The 27,983-nt window shown below is 46.6% G+C and overlaps 1 protein-coding gene across 2 annotated transcripts in view; it reads right to left on the reverse strand.

Moving 5' to 3' along the window:
• The window catches only part of foxp4 (forkhead box P4), a 370,715-nt gene that overhangs the window by 94,768 nt on the left and 247,964 nt on the right, over positions 1–27,983 (reverse strand). The window contains exons 6-8 of one of the 2 annotated variants that reach the window (XM_068007751.1): positions 16,412–16,559; positions 7,290–7,494; positions 699–803 (exon numbers count right to left, since the gene is read on the reverse strand). In XM_068007751.1, the coding sequence (XP_067863852.1) occupies positions 699–803; positions 7,290–7,494; positions 16,412–16,559 (458 nt within the window). Of the gene's footprint in view, positions 1–698; positions 804–7,289; positions 7,495–16,411; positions 16,563–27,983 lie in introns of both variants that reach the window. The other variant, XM_068007750.1, reaches the window with a different exon arrangement.

The following is a 27,983-nucleotide window of genomic DNA, read 5'->3' on the forward strand; positions in this document are numbered from 1 at the left end:
GTGAATTACACCCATAACCACTTACCCTCGTGTTTCCCGCGATTTTTTACGCTGGTTCAAGATTCAATTTGCCCGAATCAGGCCCCACCCGCAAAAATGGCCCCGGCCCCCGGCCGAGATTACGAGGATCCCCCCGTCGCCCTGGTTCGGGAAACTCTTCAAATTGCGTTCATTTTCCTCGGCGCACAGGCATGTTTTAAAAGATTTTTCATTATCAAAAAATATTCAGTTTACTAAGAAACTGACTCGTGTACACCAATAAAATTATTAAATGGTTCAGTAAAGATTTTTTAAAAAGTAATTTTCAGTGATTTGAAATCAGGTTACTGACAGGCGGAGGACAGGACACTTTTATTAAAAATGCTCATTTTTGCTGATAAACCCACTTTCAGCTGGATCAATAAAATTGCACCAGGTTCCCACTTAAATACATCGATGAATACTTTAAATGGGCAAAAGGAGTGATTATGGTCTATTACGCTGCCCGATTGCACTGGTTCATAGAAAGATTTTATGTTTGTGATTATGCAAATGAATTTTAGCAGAAAGTGAAAGTCTAACCTAACCAGCGCATTTCTGGGCACAATTTCCAGATTGCGCCCAAAGCGGACACTCCACCATCACTAAGTTGGTTCCATCCTCCACTCCCCTCATCCACAAAATGAATTCTCCCTCCCGACCCCCTCCCCAATACTTACTTTAAAAACTGTCCCATGTCATCGCAGAGAGCTTCACAGCCTGGCCATTTGCATTCACCGTGTCCAAACAGAGGGTGAACACCTATGGCTTCTTCATGTGACAAGCTAGGAAAGAATAGACCAGAGATTAGAGGGTTAGTCACTGTTGCACAAATGATAGGGATAACATGGGGTTGCCAACCCTCCAGGACTGCCCTGGAGTCTCCAGGAATTAAAGATCAATTTCCAGGGCACTGCTGTGAGTAACAGCTGGGATAAAAATTCATTTTCCTCATTTGATTAGTTATAAAAATATTAGAGATGGGGAAAAAAAGGCTGTTTGACCAGATGGGAGGTCATGTGATGAAATCTCCAGGAATTGGCCCAACCAGAATTGGCAACCCAACAAGAAGGGCTAACTTTCACATCACACCATTGAAAAAGGACTCAGAGTTAAACATTTTTAAACTCTGAGTCCTTTCGTGCCAAGCGTCCAATCTCAATGTCATTGAGAGCTGCCCCAGCAGATACTTTGGGGGTTTGGGGTATGGGAGGAGGCACATAGAAAGTTTCAATCCATGGGGGCAATTTTCATCCCAGATTTGGGGCAGGAACTGGGCGGTAACGTGCTGAAAATCGGGGTGCCCGACGCCCAGGCCGCTGCCATTTTGGTGGGGGCCTTGAAATAGGCGGCCCAGGCTGCTGCCTGAATAACGGCCATGCAAATCCGGGTCCTGTGACACAACAGGGACCCCAGCAGCCCGTGCCAAAAAACTTTAGAAAAAGTTTTTCCAACAATTTTAAGTGGGGCCAGGAGGAACATTAATGCTCTTCTTAGCCCCATGAAAATTGATCCATCCTTCCCCCCAATGCCTGACCCTCTGCAACCTTCCCTCTCTCCGGACCCCCTCCCCCCCGGACCACAAGCTCTGCGGAGGTGCCGATTAATTTTCGTCCCCCCTCCGATCGGCGAGGTGCTCAGAGTGCGCGAGCTGCTCACCGGAAGATTTCAAATGAGGCCTGACCGCTATAAAAAAAATGATCCGGGCCACCGACAGCTCCCATTGGGCGAGAGGCAGACTTGCTCCAACCCACCACCTGCCCCATGAAACTGGACACATCAAAATCAACCCCCGTTTCATTAATTTCCACATTTCTTAAGTTTCTGATACCAAGAGCTCTTGGGGTTCTGATTTAGGATTTCCTCCACGAAGACAACAGGATTAAGAACAGCCCTTTCTCAACCTCCAGGTCCCAGGGATTTCAAACAGGACAAACTAGCCAATAAGAAATATCAGATCTGAGTTACCATGGAACCATGGGCTCAATTGCCAGGGTCTCAGGCCACAAACGGCCCATTGTTTCGATACCCCAGACTTAGTGGACAAAGCACTGCCCAGACTGGTACAGAGCCACACAAACTAGGAAGGACTCTGGTTTGATCCCTGGTCTGAGTTAACTGATCTCAATAAGGGGAAACATTGGAGGAAGAGCAACTAGTTAAACACACTGGTTAAAGGGAGGCAAAAATTGCCCAGGTTTCCCTGCTCATGGTCGCTATCCAGTGACTCCTGCTGGGAAGTGTTTGCCTGTGGATGCAGGAATGGACAGGGCTGGGTTCTGCTGTGATGCCCTCGATGTTTGAATTTCCTGCTGATATACATTAATTGAGTTCACATATGAAGAGAGGACCTTTCTGTGAGAGGAATAAAGAAAGAGCTTGTAATTTATACATGGCCTTTCACCACCTCAGGACATCCCAAACCGCTTGACAGCCACCCGAGTACTTTTGAAGTGTAGTCACTGTTGTAATGTAAGAAATGCGGCAGCCAATTTGCACACAGCAAGATCCCACAAACAGCAATGAGATAATGAGTGGATCATCTGTTTTTGAAGTTGGTTCAGGGATAAATATTGGCCAGGACACCAGGGAGAACTCCCCAGCTCTTCTTCAAATAATGCTACAGGATCTTTTACATTCACTGGGAGTGTCAGCCTGGATTATGTGCTCAAGTTTCTGGAGCAGAGCTTGGGCTCACAACCTTCACTAACTCCAGTGAGAGGGCTACCCACTGAGCCACAGCTGGAGGGCAGCTCGTGGAAAGTTGGCAGCTCAGCACATTCTGGAGGTGAGGGGAGAAAATTGAAGGGGAAGAAAGAATAAAGAATGACATAGTTTTACATATTATAGAAAGGATATCGAGGCATTGGAGAAGGTGCAAAAAAGATTTACAGGGATGATACCAGAACTGAGAGGGTATTCTTATCAGGAAAGATTGAACAGGCTGGGGCTTTTTTCTCTAGAAAAGAGAAGGCCAAGGGGTGACCTGCTAGAGGTCTTTAAGAAAATGAAAGGATTTGATAGGGTAGATGTAGAAGAAATGTTTCTCCTTGTGGGGTAGACCAGAACTAGGGGCCATAAATATAAGATAGTCGCTAATAAATCCAATAGGGAATTCAGGAGAAATGTCTTTACCCAGAGAGTGGTGAGAATGTGGAACTCGCTCCCACAAGGAGTAGTTGAGGTGAATAGTGTAGATACATTTAAGGGAAAACTAGATAAACACATGAGGGAGAAAGGAATAGAAGGATATGCTGATAGGGTGAGATGAGGAGAGGTGGGAGGAGGCTCGTGTGGAGCATAAACACCGGCACAAACCAGTTGGGCCGAATGGCCTGTTTCTGAGCCGTAGAATCGATGTAACTCAGTATATCCTGAAATTGCCATTATAAATATATTTAGGAAGTTTCCAAATCCCAGGGAGCTGATTATAAAAATGACGGAATGTACAGCACGGATTTCTGAAAGAAAGAGATTAATGCTTGGGGCTGGATCTCTTCATCAAAACCTTCAGCTGTTTCTCACCTGAAGCATTAACCTGTCTTTTCCCTTTACAGATACTGATAGAGCTGTTGTGTATTTCCAGAATGTTCTGTTTTAATTTCTAATTTCCAGCACTCATGGTTTTTGTGTTGTTTCAAAATTTTCCTTTCCACATTCCATCAATAGCAGAAGGGCCTCTGCCCACAGACTGTCCCACTCACACGTACCGGAGTCCTTTGCTCCAACTTGTTGCTGGTTACTCGCAGATCCATCAACATCACCAGGCATTTCTCATTAAGACAGTAATAGTTCAAATTGTGTTATTTAGGCTAATGGCTGACAGCTAGGCCATCTGCTTTCACTACACTGTATGCAGAACAGGGAATAAGACTCCATCACAACAGATGCTGCTTTCGGCAATGAGCAGTTTGTGGTGTCATTGGGTCAGTGTGGTCACTGGTGTTGTTCTCCCTACATCTTACAAGTGTCAGCCGTGGCTCTGTGGGTAGCACTCTCACCTCTACATCAGCAGGCACAGGTTCAAGTCTCACTCCAGAGACTTGAGCACATAATCTTAGGCTGACATTTCAGCACAGTACTGAGGGAGCGCAGCATTGTCGGAGGGGCAGTACTGAGGGAATGCTACACTGTCGGAGGGGCAGTACTGAGGGAGTGCTGTAGGGGTGGTACTGAGGGAGTGCTGTACTGTCGGAGGGGTGGTACTGAGGGAGTGCTGAACTGTCAGAGGTGCCATTGTTTTCGATGAGATGTTAAGCCAAGGCCCCGTTTGCCCTCTCAGATGTAAATGATCCCATAGCACAATTTAAAGAAGAGCAGGGGAGGTGTTCCTCAACCAATATCATTAAAACAGATGATCTGGTCATTTATCTCATTACTGTTTGTGGGATTACAACTGTGGCTACAGTTCGAAATAATTAATTGACTGTAAAAGTGTTTTGGGACATTCTGGGGATGTGAAAGGCGCTATATAAATGCAAGCTCTTACTTTTCATTGCCACAAGTTTGCCTCTGACAACTAAAAGTGCCTTTGGGGAAAACTATATAACCTAATCACCAGCAGAGACACTCGGGTAAACTCCCATTGATAGTCTGTCCCTCTATACCGGGGAAAGTTGCAGCCAGATGGCAAAGTCCTAATGTCTCTCGGTACTAACTGCGCGATGTCTCTCGGTACTAACTGCACGATGTCTCTCGGTACTAACTGCACGATGTCTCTCGGTACTAACTGCGCGATGTCTCTCGCTACAAACTGCGCAATGTCTCTCGGTACTAACTGCGCGATGTCTCTCGGTACTAACTGCGCCATGTCTCTCGGTACTAACTGCGCGATGTCTCTCGGTACTAACTGCGCGATGTCTCCCGGTAATAACTGCGCGATGTCTCCCGGTACTAACTGCGCGATGTCTCTCGGTACTAACTGCGCGATGTCTCCCGGTACTAACTGCGCGATGTCTCTCGGTACTAACTGCGCGATGTCTCTCGGTACTAACTGCGCGATGTCTCTCGGTACTAACTGCGCGATGTCTCTCGGTACTAACTGCGCGATGTCTCTCGGTACTAACTGCGCCATGTCTCTCGGTACTAACTGCGCCATGTCTCTCGGTACTAACTGCGCGATGTCTCCCGGTTCTAACTGCGCGATGTCTCCCGGTAATAACTGCGCGATGTCTCCCGGTACTAACTGCGCGATGTCTCTCGGTACTAACTGCGCGATGTCTCTCGGTACTAACTGCGCGATGTCTCTCGGTACTAACCGCGCGATGTCTCTCGGTACTAACTGCGCCATGTCTCTCGGTACTAACTGCGCGATGTCTCTCGGTACTAACTGCGCGATGTCTCTCGGTACTAACTGCGCGATGTCTCTCGGTACTAACTGCGCCATGTCTCTCGGTACTAACTGCGCGATGTCTCTCGGTACTAACTGCGCGATGTCTCTCGGTACTAACTGCGCGATGTCTCTCGGTACTAACTGCGCGATGTCTCTCGGTACTAACTGCGCGATGTCTCTCGGTACTAACTGCGCGATGTCTCTCGGTACTAACTGCGCCATGTCTCTCGGTACTAACTGCGCGATTTTTATCGGTACTAACTGCGCGATGTCTCTCGGTACTAATTGCACGATGTCTCCCGGTACTAACTGCGCCATGTCTCTCGGTACTAACTGCGCGATGTCTCTCGGTACTAACTGCGCCATGTCTCTCGGTACTAACTGCGCGATGTCTCTCGGTACTAACTGCGCGATGTCTCTCGGTACTAACTGCACGATGTCTCTCGGTACTAACTGCGCGATTTTTATCGGTACTAACTGCGCGATGTCTCTCGGTACTAACTGCGCGATGTCTCCCGGTACTAACTGCGCGATGTCTCTCGGTACTAACTGCGCGATGTCTCTCGGTACTAACTGCGCGATGTCTCCCGGTACTAACTGCGCGATGTCTCTCGGTACTAACTGCACGATGTCTCTCGGTACTAACTGCACGATGTCTCCCGGTACTAACTGCGCGATGTCTCTCGGTACTAACTGCGCCATGTCTCTCGGTACTAACTGCGCGATGTCTCTCGGTACTAACTGCGCGATGTCTCTCGGTACTAACTGCGCGATGTCTCCCGGTACTAACTGCGCGATGTCTCTCGGTACTAACTGCGCCATGTCTCTCGGTACTAACTGCGCGATGTCTCTCGGTACTAACTGCGCGATGTCTCTCGGTACTAACTGCGCGATGTCTCTCAGTACTAACTGTACGATGTCTCTCGGTACTAACTGCAGGATGTCTCTCGGTACTAACTGTACGATGTCTCTCGGTACTAACTGCGCGATGTCTCTCGGTACTAACTGCGCGATGTCTCTCGGTACTAACTGCGCGATGTCTCTCGGTACTAACTGCGCCATGTCTCTCGGTACTAACTGTACGATGTCTCTCGGTACTAACTGCAGGATGTCTCTCGGTACTAACTGTACGATGTCTCTCGGTACTAATTGCACGTGTGTAAGGTTTGAGCAGGTGTGTGGTTGTTCCAGCAGTGCAGGATACACCTCACACTATGTCACATTGAATTACATCGAAACTATATCGAGTTGCAGAAACAGGCCATTCGGCCCAACTGGTCTATGCCGGTGTTTATGCTCCGCACGAGCCTCCTCCCTCCCTACTTCATCTCACCCAATCAGCATATCCTTCTATTCCTTTCTCCCTCATGTGCTTATTTAGTTTCCCTTTAAATGCCTCGACATTGTCTGCATCAATTACTCCTTGTGGCAGCGAGTTCCACATTCTCACCACTGTCGCCATGTTTAGTGAGATTGCTTGCCCTGGTGAGTTGAGTCAGTGTGACCAGCCAGTGGAACATCTACACCAGAGACACGCTCTGTGCCTGAGAAACTAAAGCCAAATTCGGCAGTGATGTGCCGATCTTAGAAAGTTTCACTTCCATGGGAGTATAACAACAATGTAATATTCGGACTACGTGGGAGACTGAGGCAGTACAGAGAACGGACATGTGAAAAAATGTGGCCATTTGGTCAGTGGCATCAGCATCAACTTCCTGTGACTGACAACACTGAGAATTCTCTCACTGTCTCAATCGAGTTGAGTTACAGATCAGCCATGATTGGATTGATTTGCGGAACAGGCTCAAGGGGCTGAATGGCCTCCGCCCGTTTCTATATTCCTCATAAACCACTGCTGTACAAGAATGATTGAAAGGTTGCACGCTAAACCTGGCTGGGGATTCATTCCCAAGTTGGGATCGCCTGTTGTCAGTTGTACCTTTCTCTCTTTGGAGTGTGAATGGAGTTCTGCCCATTCAGTAAAGAATGATGGGATATTGAGGGTGAGATCTTGGAGGTGAGGAAGGAGGTAGAGGTGGAGCTGTTGGTCGAGAGGTCGAGACTTTCACTTTTCAGCGACTCCTCCATACTGTGGACTCCGGTCACTTCTTTCCACAGTTGCTGAAGATCTGCCGGACACATTGCTGTTAATGAGGAACACAGTCAGAGTCAATTCAAGGTCACTGACAGCAACAACAACTTGCATTTATATAGCACCTTTAACACAGTAAAACATCCCAAGGCACTTCACAGGAGCGATTATCAAACAAAATTTGACACCAAAGCCACATAAAGAGATATTAGAACAGATGAGGGTCAAAGAGGTAGGTTTTGAGGAGCAACTCAAAGGAGGAGAGAGAGGTAGAGAGGTGGGGAGGTTTAGGGAGGGAATTCCTGAGCTTAGCGCCCACGCAGCTGAAGGCACAGCCACCAATGGTGGGGTAATGGAAATCGGGACCATAAGACCATAAGAGATAGGAGCAGGAGTAGGCCATTCGGCCCCTCGAGCCTGATCCGCAATTTAATGAGATCATGGCTGATCTGACTTTTACCTCAACTCCACTTTCCCGCCCTTTCCACATATCCTTTGACTCCCTTGCTGATCAAAAATTTGTCGAACTCAGCCTTGAATTTATTCAATGACTCAGCCTCCACAGCCTTTTGGGGTAAAGAATTCAAAACATTCATGACCCTCTGGGAGAAGAAATTCCTCCTCATTTCCATCTTAAACGGGTGACCCCTTATTCTGAGACTATGCCTCCTAGTTTTAGATTCCCCCATGAGGGGTAACATCCTCTCAGCATCTACCCTATCGAGTCCCCTCAGAATCTTGTAAGTTTCAATAAGATCTCCTCTCATTCTTCTAAACTCCAATGAGTATAGACCCAACCTGTTCAATCTTTCCTCATAAGACAACCCTTCCATACCCGGAAGCAACCGAGTGAACCTTCTCTGAACTGCCTCCAATGCAAGTATGTCCTTCCTTAAATAAGGGCATCAGAACTGTACGCAGTATTCCAGGTGTGGTCTCACCAGCACCCTGTACAGTTGGAGCATGACTTCCCTGCTTTTATACTCCATCCCCCTAGAAATAAAGGCCAATATTCCGTTTGCCTTCTGGATTACCTGCTGCACCTGTATGTTGACTTTTTGTGTTTCATGTACGAGGACACCCAGATCCCTCTGTACTGCAGCATTTTGTAGTATTTCTCCATTCAAATAATATTTTGCTTTTTTATTTTTCACCCAAAGTGGATGACTTCACATTTTCCCACATTATATTCCATCTGCCAAATTTTTGCCCATTCGCTTAACCTGTCAATATCCCTTTGCAGACACTTTGTGTCCTCATCACAACTTGCTTTTCCACCTATCTTTGTATCATCAGCAAATTTGGCCACAAGACCCTCTGTTCCTTCATCCAAGTCATTGATATATATTGTAAATAGTTGAGGCCCCAGCACTGAGCCCTGCGGCACCCCACTAGTTACAGACTGCCATTTTGAAAATGACCCTTTTATCCCGTCTCTTTGTTTTCTGTTAGTTAGCCAATCCTCTATCCATGCCAGTATATTACCCCCAACACCATGATCTCTTATCTTGTGCAGTAATCTTTTATGTGGCACCTTATCGAATGCCTTTTGGAAATCCAAATATACTGTATCCACTGGTTCCCCTTTATCCACCCTGCCCGTTACTTCCTCAAAGAACTCTAATAAATTTGTCAGACATGATTTCCCCTTCATAAAACCATGTTGACTCTCCTTGATTGTATTATGAGTCTCCAAATGTCCTGCTACTACTTCCTTAAGAATGGATTCCAGCATTTTCCCAATGACAGATGTTAGGCTAACTGGTCTATAGTTACCTGCTTTCTGTCTCACTCCCTTCTTGAATAGGGGTGTTACGTTTGCGGTTTTCCAATCCGCTGGGACCTTTCCAGAATCTAGTGAATTCTGGAAGATTACAACCAATGCATCCACTATCTCTGTAGCCACTTCCTTTAAGACCCTCGGATGCAAGCCATCAGGTCCAGGGGACTTGTCAACCTTTAGACCCATTAGTTTACCTAGTACTTTTTCTCCAGTGATAGTGATTGTTTTTAGTTCCTCCCTCCCCTTTGCCCCTTGATTTTCTACTATTATTGGTGTATTATTAGTGTCTTCTACTGTGAAGACAGATACAAAATATCTGTTCAATTCCTCTGCCATTTCCTTGTATTCCATTATTATTTCCCCAGTCTCATCCTTTAAGGGACCAATGTTTACTTTAGCTACCCTCTTCCTTTTTATATACTTGCAGAAGCTTTTACTGTCAGTTTTTATATTTCTTGCTAGTTTACTCTGAAAATTTATTTTCTCCCTCTTTATTATTCTTTTAATGTAAGGAATCTTACAACACCAGGTTATAGTCCAACAAATTTATTTTAAAATCACAAGCTTTCGGAGATTATCTCCTTCGTCAGATTCATCATTATTCTTTTAGTCATCCTTTGCTGGTTTTTAAAGTTTTCCCAATCTTCGAGCTTACCAGTAATCTTTGCCATGTTGTATGCTTTTTCTTTTAACCTGATACCATCCTTGACATCCTTAGTTAGCCATGGTTGGTTCACCCTTTTTGTGGAGTCTTTCCTCCTCACAGGGATATATTTTTGTTGCGAGTCATAAAATATATCTTTAAATGTTTGCCACAGCTTATCCACCATCATCCCATCTAATCTGTTTACCCAGTTCACTTTAGCCAATTCCGCCCTCATTCCTTTATAATTGCCCTTATTTAAGTTTAATACAGTAGTTTCAGACCCAAGATCCTCGCTCTCAAACTGGATGGGAAATTCTACCATGTTACCAGATCCAAAATTGCCTGTTCCCTGGTTGGTTCCACAAGATGTGCTCGGGGCCAAGGATTGGAGGATCGCAGCGATCTCGGAGGGTTGTAGGGCTGGAGGAGGTTACAGAGATAGGGAGGGGCGAGGTCACGGAGGGATTTGAAAACAATGTAGGTCAGCGAGCACAGGGGTGATGGGTGAACAGGACTTGGTGCAAGTTAGGATACTGGCAGCAGAGTTTTGGATGAGCTCAAGTTTATGAAGGGTTTACCTCCCTTCATTCCTCTTCATAACTGAGTGATGGCCAGAAAAAAGGAAGTCTTTCTGGAAATATTGTCTGCTGCTCCTGGCCCACACTTAGGCCAGTCGCTGTTTTCTCTCGACGTGGTGACACCTTGTCCCCTTCATCAGCTAAAGGCGCTGACTCCGGTTTAGATACAGTCCCATGGTTGGCTGCTATCCTTTGGTTCTTCACCCAAGTTGGCATTCTTCACTCGGGAGCCTAGATAATGAGAAATGGCAGGCCTTTCAGCTGCTCGGGGCATCACGGTCCTGACCAAAGATCTGCATGTTGTCTATCATGCAGGTACTGTTAGAAAGCGATCAGGAGCAAGGACCACGGCTCAATTTACTTTACTTTTGGTCAAGATCAGGTGACTCAGCACGCGCTGGGAATTAGGGGTCTCCGACTCTCGTTGGACATATTCTTGACGATTTTGTGGAATGATAGAATCATATAAAATTTACGGCACAGAAGGAGGCCATTCAGCCCATCGTGTCTGTGCTGGCCGAAAAAGAGCTATCCAGCCTAATCCCACTTTCCAGCTCTTGGTCCGTAGCCCTGTAGGTTACAGCACTTCAAGTGCACATCAGGTACTTTTTAAATACAATGAGGGTTTCTGCCTCTCCCACCCTTTCAGGCAGTGAGTTTCAGACTCCCACCACCCTCTGGGTGAAAAAATTTCTCCTCAGCTCCCCTCTAATCCTTCTACCAATTACTTTAAATGTATACCCCCTGGTTATTGGCCTCTCTGCTAAGGGAAATAGGTCCTCCCTATCCACTCTATCTCGGCCCCATATAATTTTATACACCTCAACTAAATCTCCCCTCAGCCTCCTCTGTTCCAAAGAAAACAACCCCAGCCTATCCAATCTTTCCTCATAGCTAAAATTCTCCAGTCCTGGCAACATCCTCGTAAATCTCCTCTGCACTCTCTCTAGTGCAATCACATCTTTCCTGTAATGTGGTGACCAGAACTATACGCAGTACTCAAGCTGTGGCCTAACCAATGTTTTATACAGTTCTAGCAAAATCTCCCTGCTCTTATATTCTATGCCTCGGCTAATAAAGGAAAGTATCCCGTATACCTTCTTAACCACCTTATCTACCTGTCCTGCTACCTTCAGGGATCTGTGGACACCCACTCCAATGTCCCTTTGTTCCTCTACACCTCTCAGTATTCTCCCATTTATTGTGCATTCCCTTGCCTTGTTTGCCCTCCCCAAATGCAATACCTCACACTTCTCCGGATTGAATTCCATTTGCCACTTTTCTGCCCACCTGACCAGTCCATTGATATCTTCCTGCAGTCTACAGCTTTCCTCCTCACTATCAACATAAGGCCAATTTTTGTATCATCTGCAAATTTCTTAATCATGCCCCCTACATTTAAGTCTAAATCATTAACATAAATCACAAAAAGCAAGGAGCCTAGTAGTGAGCCCTGCGGAACCCCGCTGAAAACAGCCTTCCAATCACAAAAAACCTGTCGACCATTACCCTTTGCTTCCTGCCACTGACCCAATTTTGGATCCAACTTGCCACTTTCCTTTGGATCTCAAGGAATTCAATCAAGTTAGTCAGACACGACCTTCCCTTAACAAATCCACGTTGACTGTCCTTGATTAATCCGTGTCTTTCTAAGTGATGATTAAAACTGTCCCTCAGAATTTTTTCCAATAATTTGCCCACCACCGAAGTTAGGCTGACTGTGCTTATCCAGTTCCCTTTTGAAGGCCATGATTGAATCTGCCTCCACCACCCCCTCGGGCAGTGCATTCCAGATCATAACCACTCGCTGTGTAAAAAGTTTTTCCTCATGTCGCCTTTGGTTCTTTTGCCAATCACCTTAAATCTATGTCCTCTGGTTCTTGACCCTTCTGCCAATGGGAACAGTTTCTCTCTATCTACTCTGTTCAGACCCTTCATGATTTTGAATACCTCTATCAAATCTCCTCGCAACCGTTTCTGTTCCAAGGAGAACAACCCCAGCTTCTCCAGTCTATCCACGTAACTGAAGTCCCTCATCCCTCGAATCATTCTAGTAAATCTCTTCTGCATCCTCCCTAAGGCCTTCACATCTTTCCTAAAGTGCGCTGCCCAGAACTGGACACAATACTCTAGTGATGGCCGAACCAGTGTTTTATAGAGGTTTATCTTGACTTCCATACTTTTGTACTCTATGCCTCTATTTATAAAGCCCAGGATCCCGTATACTTTTTTAACCGCTTTCTCAACCTGCCCTGCCGCCTTCAACAATTTGTGCACATATACCTCCAGATTTCTCTGTTCCTGTACCCCTTTAAGAGTTGTGCCCTTTAGTGTATATTGCCTCTCCTCGTTCTTCCTACCAAAATGTATCACTTTGCATTTTTCTGCCTTAAATTTCATCTGCCACGTGTCCGCCCATTCCACCAGCCTATATTCTCTTGAAGTCTATCACTATCCTCCTCACTGTTCACTACACTTCCAAGTTTTGTGTCATCTGCAAATTTTGAAATTGTGGCCTGTACACCCAATTCCAAGTCATTAATATATATCAAGAAAAGCAGTGGTCCCAGCACCGACCCCTGGGGAACACCACTGTACACCTCCCTCCAGTCTGAAAAACAACCCTTCACCACAACTCTCTGTTTCCTGTCACTGAGCCAATTCTGTACCCATGTTGTTACTGCCCCCTTTATTCCATGGGCCACAATCTTGATGATAAGCCTACCATGCGGCACTTTATCAAACGCCTTGTGAAAGTCCATATACATCACATCAACCGCATTGCCCTCATCGACCCTCTCTGTTACCTCATCAAAAAACTCTATCAAGTTAGTTAAACACGATTTGCCTTTAAAAAATCCGTGCTGGCTTTCCCTAATCAATCCACACTCTGTCCCGGATTATCGTTTCTAAAAGTTTCCCCACCACTGAGGTTAAACTGACTGGCCTGTAGTTGCTGGGTTTATCCTTACACCCTTTTTTGAATAAGGGTGTAACATTTGCAATTCTCCAGTCCTCTGGCACCACCCCCCGTATCTACAGATGTTTGGAAGATTATGGTTTTTAAGATTATGGCCATTAATATTTCTTCTCTCACTATGTTTATCCCATCCAATATTTCACACTCCTCCTCCTTAACTACAATGTCTGCATCGACCCCCCTCATCACATGACCTCCCATCTCCAACCGCCCTGTCCGATCAAGCAGCCATTTCTCCACTAATAAACAAAAGTGTTTTATTGCCTCCCTAACTTATCTCCCGTGTCACTCGTAACAGCTTTAGAGAGAGTGCAGGGGAGATTAACTGGAATGTTTCCAGGGAGGAGGGACTTCAGTTCTGTGGAGAGACTGGAGAAGCTGGGATTGTTCTCCTTGGAGCAGAGAAGGTTAAGGGGAGATTTGATCGAGGTGTTCAAAATCATGAAGGATTTTGACAGAGTAAATAAGGAGAAACTGTTTCCAGTGGCAGAAGGGTCGGTAACCAGAGGACACAGATTTAAGGTGATTGTCAAAAGAACCAGAGGCGACACGAGGAATATATTTTTTTTATGCAGCGAGTTGTGATGATCTGGAATGCGCTGCCTGAAAGGGCGGTGGAAGCAGATTCAATAATAACTTTCAAAAGGGAATTGGATAAATACTTGAAGGGGAAAAAGTTGCAGGGTTACGGGAAAAGAGTTAGGGGAGTGGGACTAATTGGATAGCTATTTTAAAGAGCCAGCACAGGCTTGATGGACCGAATGGCCTTTCTGTGCTGCGTCATTCTATGATTCTATGATTCTAACACTGTCCAGGAGATTAATCTTTAATTCCTGGAGACTCCAGGACAATCCTGCAGGGTTGGCGACCCTACTAGGAATTGAACCTGGAATGTGCATGGTCCCGTAACGCACTGTGCGTTGATTCACTGGACGATCAGAAAAGTTAACTGCAGTGAAATTTTTAAACGACTTATTGAGACAGAATAAATTTGAGAGTTCTGAGAACTGGAATTGAGCAATTAGTGGAGGCATTGCGACAGTGGCTGAATGGGTTCAGTATCTCGACGTGACACTAATTAGAGATACAGCACTTTCTGATAGTTACCAATGCAAGGTAGACTCGTACTCACTAAATCCACAGATTGATTCTTCTATTAATCGCTAGTCTCCAGTTATATCATTGATTGTGACTTTTCTAGTGCAGATATAAATAATCAGTTATTGTTTTCAAAATATTGAGATGAGGGACATATTTTAATTAGACCACACCAAAGGAAGAAAACTATTTGAGGGAGTTTTTTTTGTGTTGTGAGGCTATAGCCTTAGGCTCTCTGCCTATCCCATCACTGCAGCCTTTGAATGAAAAATACTGGTGGCAGGATGTGTTTGGGGATTTAGGTACTGCCGACCTTAACATGTAAAGAGGAATTGTTAAAAGAACAGGGCTTAAAGTGGAAATTAGAAGAAATGTGAGACTGTGGGCCAATTGCTATCATTCTTAAAGTCTGACGAATTGTACTGTCACTCTTTGACAAACAGCACCTCAAGAGACATTTTGATTTTGTCCTTTTTTTAAAATTGAGAAACCATGTAAAAGTTAATGCTGTCTTGGAAACTGTAGGTTTTTCTGGATGGATGAGCAAAGATAGGCTGAATGACGATCCTCATTATTCCCAAGATGGCAGCGTTGCTGGCAAGGCTGGCATTTATTGCCCATCTCTAGTTGCCTTCACTAGCTTGCTAGGCCAGTTCAGAGGGCAGTTAAGTGTCCTTAACAGGGCAGTTAAGAGTCAACCATGTCGGTGTGGGACTGGAGTCACATACAGGCCCAGACCGGGTAAGGACGGCAGGTTTCCTTCCCTAAAGGGCACCAGTGAACCAGTTGGGTTTTTCCGACAATCTGACAGCTTCACTGATACTGGCTTTTTATTTCCAGATTTTTTAAACTGAATTCAAATTCTCAAACTGGCTACAGTGGGGTTTCAACTCACGTTCCCTGGATCAATAGTCCAGGCCTCTGGATTACTGATCACTAAAAAACTGGTCAACACGGACTTGAGCAAATAACCTAGCTGACACTTCTGTGCGGTATCGAAACAGTGCTGAGTTGTGGAAATTGTCGTCCTTTTCAGACAAGACACTGAGCTCAGGCCCTTTCTCCCTGTTCTGATGGTTCAGGTGGATGTTAAAGATCCCACAGCACTATTTGAAGAAAGGGCATGGGAGATCCCCGGCCAACATTTATCCCTCAACCACCCAATAAGCAGATACACTGGGCAAATACCACTGAGCATTCTGCAGCTGGAGACTTCCCTGTCCTTGAGACTGAAAGAAGACTCAATGTGGTGAGATCCAAATAGCTGGAGGTGAAACAAGGAACAGGAAGCAAGAAACATTGCAGAAATAGACAATTAGCACCTGTCAAATGTGGAATTGGTGGTGCAGAGTCTCATGTTAATAAAGATAGCTTCTTGCAAAATGCACTTGGCCAAAACAAATCTCAATTTGATTTGCGTGAAGGAATGAAATATCTGCAGTCATCTCCCCAAAGCCTACAATCCCTTTATGGTACAGGCTGCAGAGCAGGCCCTGTAACCGTAGGCCCAAGGCTCCCCTTGCAGAGCTTCTAAGGTCTCATGCTGGAGAACGAGGCCTAGGTCTGGTCACTAGTAATTTATATTTACTTTGTGGTACTTGAACTGTTCAGGATGGAGCACGACCAGAGTTTGTACCTGCTGCTTTTTATCTACAGTGTCCAGGCTCAAGTAAAACCAGGCCTTTCAATTGATTTTGTCCTTACCTCGTCATGAACTGATCAAGCCTAGAATATAACTAGGCCTTGAATTGGGTTCGGGGTTACCTTGTGCGAGGGTCTGTGGTAAGATGCAGTGACTGGGCCTTGTATCGGGTTAGGGGTTACCTTGTGCGAGGGTCTGTGGTAAGATGCAGTGACTGGGCCTTGTATCGGGTTAGGGGTTACCTTGTGCGAGGGTCTGTAGTGGTACTGTGGGCTGCCCAGGCTGCAGTGTCACCAGGCCCTGTCGCTGCAGGTTTAATAGATGCTGTTGTTGAAGTTGTTGCATTTGAAGAAACTGCTGCTGGAAGGCGAGCTGCTTGTTTCCCAACTGCTGCTGTTTGAAGAGAGAAAGACAGCGTGAGACACTTCACTCCATACAGTCAGAATTGCAGCCACTAGCAGGCACTGAGAGCAAGACCGAAGATCTCTCCCCTCCCGAAGGTGCTAACACTTACCATTGATAACTCCTCACGCCCACTCAGTATCTCAACCAAGTGGCTATCCTTCATACGTGAGCCTAGACAGTGAGTGCTGGTCAGCTATTTGACTGCAGAAGGCATCACAGCTGACCCTGAACCCTTTCCACCAGGGAGTCACTGGATAGTGATCAGGAACGTGATTAATCTGTCCCCATAGGCCCGGGCACCCTGACTCTGGCTGAGATCAGCTAACTCCACACAGGCTGGTGGTTAAACCAAGGTCTCTCTAGTCTGTGTGACTCAGTGTCACACTGGATGATATAATTATTCATTAAACCATCAGGAGGTGGCCTGTACACTCAATGTTACCACTCACAGAATGGGCATTAATATTACCATAAAATCCATGAGCCGTTGTTTAGGGGTGCCTGGGCCAAAGGTCAAATCCCCAGTCTTGACTCTCTTTCAAACTTCTGCTTCTCTCAGTTGAAGGGGTTTTGTTGCCTCTAGTTTGAGCTGCTGGATTGAGCTCACCCCCACACCAGCTCTGTGCAGCCCAGGACAAAGGGAAAGTGGAGCAAACATCTCCCAGCACACCCTCCCGACCTGTCAGGAGCTTCGTTCCTGTCAGCCAATTCCACGTACAGGAGATGTACATCCCAGACCAACTCCGAGTTCCAGCACTGCCCCTGCGGGAGTGCTGCACTGTCGGAGATGCCATCTTTTGGATGAGACGTTAAACCGAGGACCCGTCTGCCCTCTCAGGTGGATGGAAAAGATCCCACAGGAAAGAGCAGGGGAGATCTCCCCGGAGTCCGGGCCAATATTTATCCCTCGACCACCATCACGGAAACAGATTATCTGGTCATCGCATGTTGCTGTTTGTGGGATCTTGCTGTGCGCAAATTGGCTGCCACGTTTCCTACATTACAACAGTGACTACACTTCAAAAGTACTTCATTGGCTGTAAAATGTTTCAGGAGGATCTCATGGGAGGGAAGGGGGGGAAAGGGGAAACCTGGGGCACGGGGGACCAAAACTTTCCGTGTGGGGGCCTGAGAATCACTCCTTCTCCTGACCCCCACAGTGAAAGTATTGGAAACAGCCTCTTCTGTTCCTGGCTGTCTTGACCTGGCGGGAATTCCACAGTAACTTCCCGGTTGTCTCTTAACGGTGCCAAATTCACCGTTCATTATTCTCTGCATAAAACCTCTTCTTAATGGGTGACAGGATTATTATTTAGTTTGAATATGGGATTCGAGCTTCATACATTTTAACTGAGGATGTCCAAGATTTTTTTTTTCTGGAGTTCTGCTTTTGTGGTGATGGCTTCAATTATGAGTAGCCCCCTGTGGCCTATTAACGGAGTCCCCAGTGGGGTGTTAGTAAACCAGGCCACCAAGGCACAGCCCGGCTGCTTGAACCCTGTCACTGATCCGACACATCTTATTGGAGCGTATTAAATATGAATACATTACCAATGTATCCCTGCACTAACGTATATTAGGGATGAAATCTCCAGGCGGCCCTGCTCGGAAGATGAGGCTTAACAATGCTGCAATTTCTCGAAAGGTTGTGTGCGCTGAATTGCATCAAGTGATTTTAAAACTTTTGGCCTGGTTCTATTTGCCGAACTAATTCTGCTCGTTATCAAAGTTACAATCCCTCGTTATACAGGAACGCAGAAGGAAGGGCAGTGCCAGCAAACAGCTCGCACAGAGCAGTTCGTGGGTGCACGTGCTCGACACGTTTAGGAGCAAGGCAGTGTCCTCACACTAAACTTAAGTGATGTAAACATGAAATTAAGGCCCAAACAAACTTCTCTAGGAAGTGTCCCTGTGGCGACAGGCCCTGGCCCTGACTCGGGCGCATCAAGTGTCTCCTTCCCCGTCCTCTTGTCTTGTTATGACCTGTCGTTTGGATAACCTCACTTCACCAGTCCAGTGCCATCAGTTTTTACTGATACCTGAGCCACTTTGAGTTGCCAACCCTCCAGGATTGGCCCTGGAGTCTCCAGAAATTAAAGGCTAATCTCCGGGACACTGCTGCAAGCAACACCCGGGAGAAAAGTCATAGGGATATTAAAACATTTTCTTTGAACACTTTTGTTTACTAGTTATCAAAAATATTGGCGATGGGGAAGACAGGGCTGTTTGATTGACAGTCAAGAATCATTCAATCGGGTACCGAAGAGTCTGTTCACTTTCCGATTGGCCGTGGGAGGGCGGGGCTCCGCGACGATGGACGTGTCGGGTGACCAATGGGGGAGAGTGGGGGTGGGACGGTTGGAGGCAGGAGGTCATGTGACGAAACCTCCAGGAATATCTCCAACCAGAGTTGGCAACTCTATTTGCAAAGGACTTTGACACGCTGGGTTGGGAAGGGGGAATAGATTGGTTGAAACACCCAGTCACCATTACAGGAGCCTAATTTGAATAAACACAGGCCCTAAAATTCCTAGGGTTGGATCACGTCCGAAAGTTTTTCTTATTTGCTCTCGGGCAAGGCCGGCATTTATTGCCCACCCCTAGTTGCCCCTTGAGAAGATGGTGGTGGGCCTTCTTCTTGAACCGCCGCAGTCCATGTGGTGAAGGTGCTCTCACGGTGCTCTCAGGTAGGGAGTTCCAGGGCTTTGACCCAGCGACGATGGAGAGTCAGCGCTCTCCGGCATTGACCCCACCAGCATTTGCCAAGTCAGACAGGGGCATCTCCAGTGCCCGTCTACCCCTGTCAGTCAGAAACTGCAGCACCTGCCTGTCCACCTGCTTGCTGGGAGGGTTTGTCCAGCTCCCCCCCTCAACCCTCTGAGCAAGGGGACCGATCGATCTGCTAGTAATCTGGAAAAAAAGATTTCCTGGACTAGCAACCCAGAGGTCACGAGTTCAAATCCCACCAATTCCCAAATAATAAATCTGGTAATTTTTTGGGCTAGCACCAGTAAAAGTGACCATGAAGTTGTAAAAACCCAACTGGTTCACTAATGTCCTTCAGGAAAGGGAACCTGTGCAGGTGGTGAGGGGACCATCACAAGGCAGTAACCTACTTGACCTCATCCTCACCAACCAATCTGTCACAGATATATCTGTCCACAATAGCGTTGGTGGGAATCCTTTTAAAGACAAAGTCTTGTTTCCTCTGTGTCGTGTGGCACTACCACCATGTCGTGTGACACTACCACCATGTCCTGTGGCACTACCATCGTGTCCTGTGGCACTATCACCGTGTTGTGTGGCACTACCACCGTGTCGTGTGGCACTACCACCGTGTCCTGTGGCACTACCACCGTGACCTGTGGCACTACCACCGTGTCCTGTGGCACTACCACTGTGTCGTGTGGCACTACCACCATGTCATGTGGCACTACCACTGTGTCGTGTGGCACTACCACCGTGACCTGTGGCACTACCACTGTGTCCTGTGGCACTACCACTGTGTCGTGTGGCACTACCACCATGTCATGTGGCACTACCACTGTGTCGTGTGGCACTACCACCGTGACCTGTGGCACTACCACCGTGTCCTGTGGCACTACCATCGTGTCCTGTGGCACTACCACTGTGTCGTGTGGCACTACCACCATGTCCTGTGGCACTATCACTGTGTCGTGTGGCACTACCACCGTGACCTGTGGCACTACCACCGTGTCCTGTGGCACTACCACCGTGTCGTGTGGCACTACCATCGTGTCGTGTGGCACTATCACTGTGTCATGTGGCACTACCACCGTGACCTGTGGCACTACCACTGTGTCCTGTGGCACTACCATCGTGTCGTGTGGCACTACCACTGTGTCGTGTGGCACTACCACCATGTCCTGTGGCACTATCACTGTGTCATGTGGCACTACCAACGTGCTAGGGGACAGACTAAGGACTAATCCAGCACCCCAAAACTGGGCATCCATGAGGTGTTTTGGACCATCATCAGGAGCAGAATTATATTCCACCACAGTCTGTAACCTCATGGGCAGACACATCCCTCACACCTTCATCACCTCAGCACAGACTAGGGATCAAACCTGAGACCTGCCTGCTCTCGGTACTTGTTCTCCAATGGCTTCTGTATTTACTCAGTGATTTACTGTGGAGTCCGGTTGTGCAGCGAACCTTTTAATAAATACACTTATTGGCACCAGATCTCCCTGATGTGGGAGTTACTCTGCACTGATCCAACCGTGTATAATATGGTTGGTTTTCAGCGCATTCTGACTCCAAGGACCCAGTAACACTGGGGTATCAGTTGCTGCCTGGTAACTGAGAGACCAGTCCTGTTGGATAGACTCTGGTAACAGCCATTAGAAAAATATTGGATCTAATAGGTCCGCAAACGTGTTTATAGGTTAAAACAAAAATACTTCTCTCAAAAAAAGATAGAAAATATAATTAAAAATTTGGTGAATTTACGACAGTGATGCAGCTTCCAGTGACATTGTCTCAGAAAGTGTGCTGTTTTCTCCAATCGGACAACAGTTGTACGAACCTTCAGCTGCCCGGGCCCTAAGCTCTGGAATTCCCCCCCTAAACCTCTCCGCCTCTCTCTCCTCCTTTAAGATGATCCTTAAAACCTACCTCTTTGACCAAGCTTTTGGTCACCTGTCCTAATCTCTTTATGTGGCTCGGTGTCAAATTTGGTCTGATTTACGCTCCTGTGAAGCACCTTGGGACGTTTTACTACGTTAAAGTTGCTGTATAAATACAAGTTGTTGTTGTTAAAATCGTCAAAGGCCATTGGCGGGTGAAAAATTAACCCGTCTCAACCGTTCCAAGTTAAAATTCATCCCAAGTCTTTCAGAAACATCCCAAAGTGCTTCACGTACAATACAGAGCACTCAAGTGTAAAGTGGGCAGATGCGGCAAACATTTCGCACAGAGCAAGATCCCACAAACAGCAAAGAAATTAATGGACAGTTGGGCTATTCTATGGTGGTGTTAGTTAAGGGAGGAATGTTGGACAAGACTCCAGGAGAGTTCCCATGGGAGCCTCAGTTTAACATCACATTTGAAAGACCGCATCTCCGACAGTGCAGCACTCCCTCAGTACCGCCCATAATCTGGCAACAAATTAGCAATCAGAGACATCACATGGGGCTGAGATGAATTGTTGGGGCAGTGTAAAGGGAGCTGTACTCTATATCTAACCTGTGCTGTACCTGCCCTGGGAGTGTTTGATGGGACAGTGTAGAGGGAGCTTTACTCTGTATCTAACCTGTGCTGTACCTGCCCTGGGAGTGTTTGATGGGACAGTGTAGAGGGAGCTTTATTCTGTATCTAACCCTGTACCTGCCCTGGGAGTGTTTGATGGGACAGTGTAGAGGGAGCTTTACTCTGTATCTAACCTGTGCTGTACCTGCCCTGGGAGTGATTGATGGGACAGTGTAGAGGGAGCTTTACTCTGTATCTAACCTGTGCTGTACCTGCCCTGGGAGTGTTTGATGGGACAGTGTAGAGGGAGCTTTACTCTGTATCTAACCTGTGCTGTACCTGCCCTGGGAGTGTTTGATGGGACAGTGTAGAGGGAGCTTTACTCTGTATCTAACCCTGTACCTGCCCTGGGAGTGTTTGATGGGACAGTGTAGAGGGAGCTTTACTCTGTATCTAACCTGTGCTGTACCTGCCCTGGGAGTGTTTGATGGGACAGTGTAGAGGGAGCTTTACTCTGTATCTAACCTGTGCTGTACCTGCCCTGGGAGTGATTGATGGGATACTGGGTGACTGAAATACACTAACATTCCTTACCCTAAGGCTGTTAAAATTCACATATAAAAAAAAGTTTGTTTTTTAAACTGTCTCACTTCAATGTATGAATCACCCCCCTCCTCTCAATAACCACGAACGGGTTCGAAGTAAATCAAAAGCTGTCAAAGATATCAGCCTGAATTGGCAGTGAAGAACTCATACAGTATGAAGTGATAAGGTCCAGAAATGTTACAGTGATAAAGGATCTGGAGAGTTCAGTTCTGGGAGGAATGATAAACACCCCTTTGATGTACTCAATGAAATCTGGGCTGTATCACTCTGGCAGATGGGATCTTTAGAAGCTGCAGAAGTAAGGAAATAGTTCTTGATTCAAATCTGCAGTGTGGCCAAACTGCTTACAAACCAACACAGACAGGAAGTCCCAGGAGAGAGAAAGGGGGTCAAGGCCATTTCCTTGGAGGGTGTGTAATACATTTGAAGATGTTGGGTGTTCGCTGATGGGCTTCACTCCTTTAACACGTTTTGTCTGTATTCTGTTTACATTAGATGCAGTTCAGTGACTAAAGCTAGCAGGGTAACAGGCTTGTCAACTTGATTTATGAGCACATCAACCCGAGTTTCTGTGGTGTCGTACAAGACTGACAGCGGCAGTTCATTAAATCTGGGTCCTGAGTGACTCAGGAGTTGGCGTCGGACCTGCTGTTTAAACATCAACTTTAACCCTCTGAGCTACGCCACTCGTTTTTCAATTTTCTCCCTTTCTTTCCTGAAGGTGCTGAGTCTCCCCCAGGTACCGGCAGCTCCTGGTTAGTCGTCCAACTGCCTGATCTTCATGTGAGAGCATCAACAACATGCATCGGTGGGCCATTCACGGGCGGGGTACGGACGGTAGTGTAGTGGTTATGTCACTAGATCAGTAATCTTAGAGGCCTAGACTAATAATCCAGCAAATCTGTGAGTTCAAATCCCACCCATAGCAGTTTGAATTCAGTTTAGAAAATCTGGTTGACTATTAAAAGAGAGAATTTATATCACATCTTTCATCACCTCAGGATGTCCCACAGTGCTTTACAGCCAATAAAGTACTTTTGAAGTATAGTCTCTGTTGTAATGTAGGAAATGTGGCAGCCAAATTGCGCACAGCAAGGTCCCACAAACAGCAGTGAAATAATGACCAGATAATCTGTTTTAGTGATGTTGGTTGAGAGATGAATATTGTCCAGGAGATTGGGGAGAACTCCCCCGCTCTTCTTTGAAATAGTGCCATGGGATCCTTTATGTCCATCTGAGAGGGCAGAGGGGGGGTTTCGGGATCATTCCCTCAGTACTGCACTGGGAGGATCAGTCTGAATTGTGAGCTGGACTTGAACCCCCAACCTTTTGACTCAGAGGCAAGAGTGCAACTGACTAAGTCACAACTGACACTAGCGGCCAAACAAGCCACCCCGTTACGTTCTCAGGGCAACTAGGGATGGGCAATAAATGTCTGCCTTGCCAGCGACGCCCACATCCCGAGAATGAAAAGATGAAATTGTTGAATTGATCCTGTCTGAGCACACGCAATTTCCAGCAGGATTCACTGGCTAGCGATCAGGAGCAGGAATCCTGGCTGATTTCCCTCCCGCTCTCCCTATCTCAGGAACGCCAAGGCCAATTGCAGTTCCCAACTATAGTCAACCAAAGATAGACTGACGATTGAACCTTTGACCTTGCTGACCGTCTGGCTTCATACCACACTGGCTAGCACCTTTAACCTCTCAGCCATACAACTGTTCTGATCCTGGAATTCAGTTCCAGTTTTCGTTCCATGCGGACTGGTGAACACAGGATTTTTGAAACTGGATCAGACACTAACGTTCAGCTGCCCAGTGTATCTTTATCAGATTGGGGCCAATGGGATGTAACCAAATGTTGTCAAAAAGAACCTTAGAGTAATTTTCACAATGAACCATTAGAGAAAAACTGAAAATAAAATCACAACATAAAAACAAAAATAGCTGACAAAAAATCTCTGACTTAACATCAGAACAGCCATTTTAATATTAGTGTGAAGCACAAACTTTATAACAATCATTGAAGACCTCGATCAATCCCACTTAACCATCACATGGATCAACTCCTGGCCAAGCGAGCTGCTCTCTATGGAATTTATTCTCTTTTGTTCGAGTGAAGGATGTTAGTGGCACGGGATGGAACAATTTCCATTTCTGACATCCAGTGTCTGCGTCTAGCTCTCCCACGCTGAATGCAGCAACGGTTCAAAGCTCCCTCTACACTGTCCCATCAAGCACTCCCAGGGCCCGGGTTAGAGACAGAGTAAAGCTCCCTCTACACTGTCCCGTCAAACACTCCCAGGGCCCGGGTTAGAGACAGAGTAAAGCTCCCTCTACACTGTCCCATCAAACACTCCCAGGGCAGGTACAGGGTTAGATACAGAGTAAAGCTCCCTCTACACTGTCCCATCAAACACTCCCAGGGCAGGTACAGGGTTAGATACAGAGTAAAGCTCCCTCTACACTGTCCCATCAAACTCTCCCAGGGCAGGTACAGCATGGTTAGATACAGAGTAAAGCTCCCCCTGCACTGTCCCATCAAACACTCCCAGGGCAGGTACAGGGTTAGATAGAGAGTAAAGCTCCCTCTACACTGCCCCATCAAACACTCCCAGGGCAGGTACAGCACGGGTTAGATACAGAGTAAAGCTCCCTCTACACTGCCCCATCAAACACTCCCAGGGCAGGTACAGGGTTAGATACAGAGTAAAGCTCCCTCTACACTGTCCCATCAAACACTCCCAGGGCAGGTACAGCACGGGTTGGATGGAGAATGAAGTTGTCAATTTAATAACAGCAACGCCAAATATTTCAGCTTTAGATGCAGAGTGAAGCTCCCGTTACTTTTCCCAACCTTAGTGAAGGATCCTCAACCCCCTCAGTGTGGCACTTCCAGTCTTGTGGCCTCTCTGGGGGAGAATTTCAACTTGGTGCCAATTATCGGCAGTTCTGTGTTGCTGAATTACCCCAACTAAAAACTGGGTTGAGACGACAAATTTATTTCACCTGAGCTACTCATAGCCACCGGAGAAAAGCCTGTTGTACCCTCAGTCTGGGTTGGGTTGCAGCACAGTGACCCTTAAATATCCCTTTATATACTGACCTCCTCGTCACGCCCTTAATTACAACAGAAATTTTGCAAGCCCTTGAAAAGGCCGTGACCATGGCCCTTCCATCTATCAGAAATACCCGGACACATTGTCTTCATCAAAGGTCCATTTTTCTATATTCACATCCACTGCACCATTCCCGGCTCACACAGATTATGATCCACAAACACTCCCAACATACCTCTCTCAGGGGCGACCTGGTTTGTGTTTGGAATATGCAACTCTGAACCCATGAAGTTGAGCCAGATGGAGAGAGCAGTGTCCATGTGATGGGGACGGTATGTTCACACGGAATGAAGAGCGGGAATACTTTTGCAATCTGGAAGCCATTATGGGTTTAAATGGACAGGTGTAAATGCAGGGATCTGACAGTGAGGGTCTGGGGAATGTTTCAATAGCGATTCATCTCGGTACGGATATCAAGCCTTTCTTTTTAAAATGCCTTGAACCTTTTTCTGATTTTTTGTTTTCTGAATTTTGTACACATCAAAGTTAGAAATGTTCATGGACGTCACTCCGATTGTTTGCCATTTTAGGCACCCACCAGTGTTAATATCAAACACTCCCGGACAGGTACAACACGGGTTAGATACAGAGTAAACCTCACTCTACACTGTCCCATCAAACACTCCCAGGGCAGGTACAGCGCGGGTTAGATACAGAGTAAAGCTCCCTCTACACTGTCCCATCAAACACTCCCAGGGCAGGTACAGCACGGGTTAGATACAGAGTAAACCTCACTCTACACTGTCCCATCAAACACTCCCAGGACAGGTACAGCACGGGTTAGATACAGAGTAAAGCTCTCTCTACACTGTCCCATCAAACACTCCCAGGGCAGGTACAGCACGGGTTAGATACAGAGTAAAGCTCCCTCTACACTGTCCCATCAAACACTCCCAGGGCAGGTACAGCACGGGTTAGATACAGAGTAAAGCTCTCTCTACACTGTCCCATCAAACACTCCCAGGGCAGGTACAGCACGGGTTAGATACAGAGTAAAGCTCCCTCGACATTGCCTGAATGATATGTTTCAGTCCAAAGTTCAGAAAAGCACGTCCTACTGCACCAAAATGACTTTTCTTTTACTTCTCGAACATTCTGTCCTGGAATGGGAAGGTATAGCGGGCAGTTTCTGTAACGGGCGGTTTCTGTAACGAACACTCCAGCGGTAAGTCAAAATTAACCCTATAAACTTCTCTCATCCCGATCTGATGATCAAGGGAATCTCTGTTCATTGTGGGATTAGCGTCTGATCAGGGAAAGGTCCATCACTGTGTGGGCTTTATTGAGTCCAACAGACAGTTGTTTGATTTAGTGTACACAAAAGTAGGTTCAGAGGCATTGCTAAAGGGAAATTGGATGATCCGCTGTTTACAAAGGTAAGTCTGTGACACCAAGTAATGGCCAGTGTATTGTTCTGCTGCTCAGGTGAACTTGTGAACTCGCCTCGAAGTGAGTCAAGGCCACAAAGTCAAATTGGTGTAAACATCCTGAGATCAGTTAGAGTTTAATTGTGGTTTTAGTGATGGAAGTTTGCAGATTGCCAGATGCTTGTAAATTTTTAGCTCCAGGCAACAGTCATGGTAATCCTCATTTTACTCTCATCCAAATACTCAAACAAGATTCCAACAAGGTCCCATTGCTCCTCCTATAGAGTCCTAAATGGGAAAAGTGTGGGATCAGGTCACAGCAGGAGGAAGGATGGAGATCGGGGCAGGAGACAAGGATCAGGATCAGGATCAGGGCAGGAGACAAGATGGAAGCTGAGTTCTGATGTCTAGTTTGCTGCTGATGAAAAGCCTTAGCATCTCATCTCCCTACATGATAAGATACAAAGGGGAAAACGCAACTTGATGTCCAGTTTAAATTCTAAAACTTCCCAGAGAACCACTCAACAAACAGACTGCCTGTGTGTCTGGGTGTGTGAGTCGATGTGTGTGTGGGTATGTGTGTGTGTGATTTTTTATTCGTTCATGGGATGTGGGCGTCACTGGCAAGGCTGGCATTTATTGCCCATCACTAATTGCCCTTGAGAAGGTGGTGGTGAGCCGCCTTCTTGAACCGCTGCAGTCCGTGTGGTGAAGGTTCTCCCACAGTGCTGTTAGGAAGGGCATTCCAGGATTTTGTCCCAGCGACAATGAAGGAACGGTGATATATTTCCAAGTTGGGATGGTGTGTGACTTGGAGGGGAACGTGCAGGTGGTGTTGTTCCCATGTACCTGCTGCCCTTGTCATTCTAGGTGGTAGAGGTCGCGGGTTTGGGAGGTGCTGTCGAAGAAGCCTTGGCGAGTTGCTGCAGTGCATCCTGTGGATGGTACACACTGCAGCCACAGTGCGCCGGTGGGAGAGGGAGTGAGGTTACAGATTGTGCTGGAATACAATTTTGCTGCTGCTGATGGCCCACAGCGCCTCATGGTTGCCCAGTTTTGAGATGCTGGATCTGTTCTGAATCTATCCCATTTAGCACGGTGGTA

Source organism: Heptranchias perlo, chromosome 27 (genome assembly GCF_035084215.1).
Source record: "Heptranchias perlo isolate sHepPer1 chromosome 27, sHepPer1.hap1, whole genome shotgun sequence".
Classification (NCBI taxonomy): Eukaryota; Metazoa; Chordata; class Chondrichthyes; order Hexanchiformes; family Hexanchidae; genus Heptranchias; species Heptranchias perlo.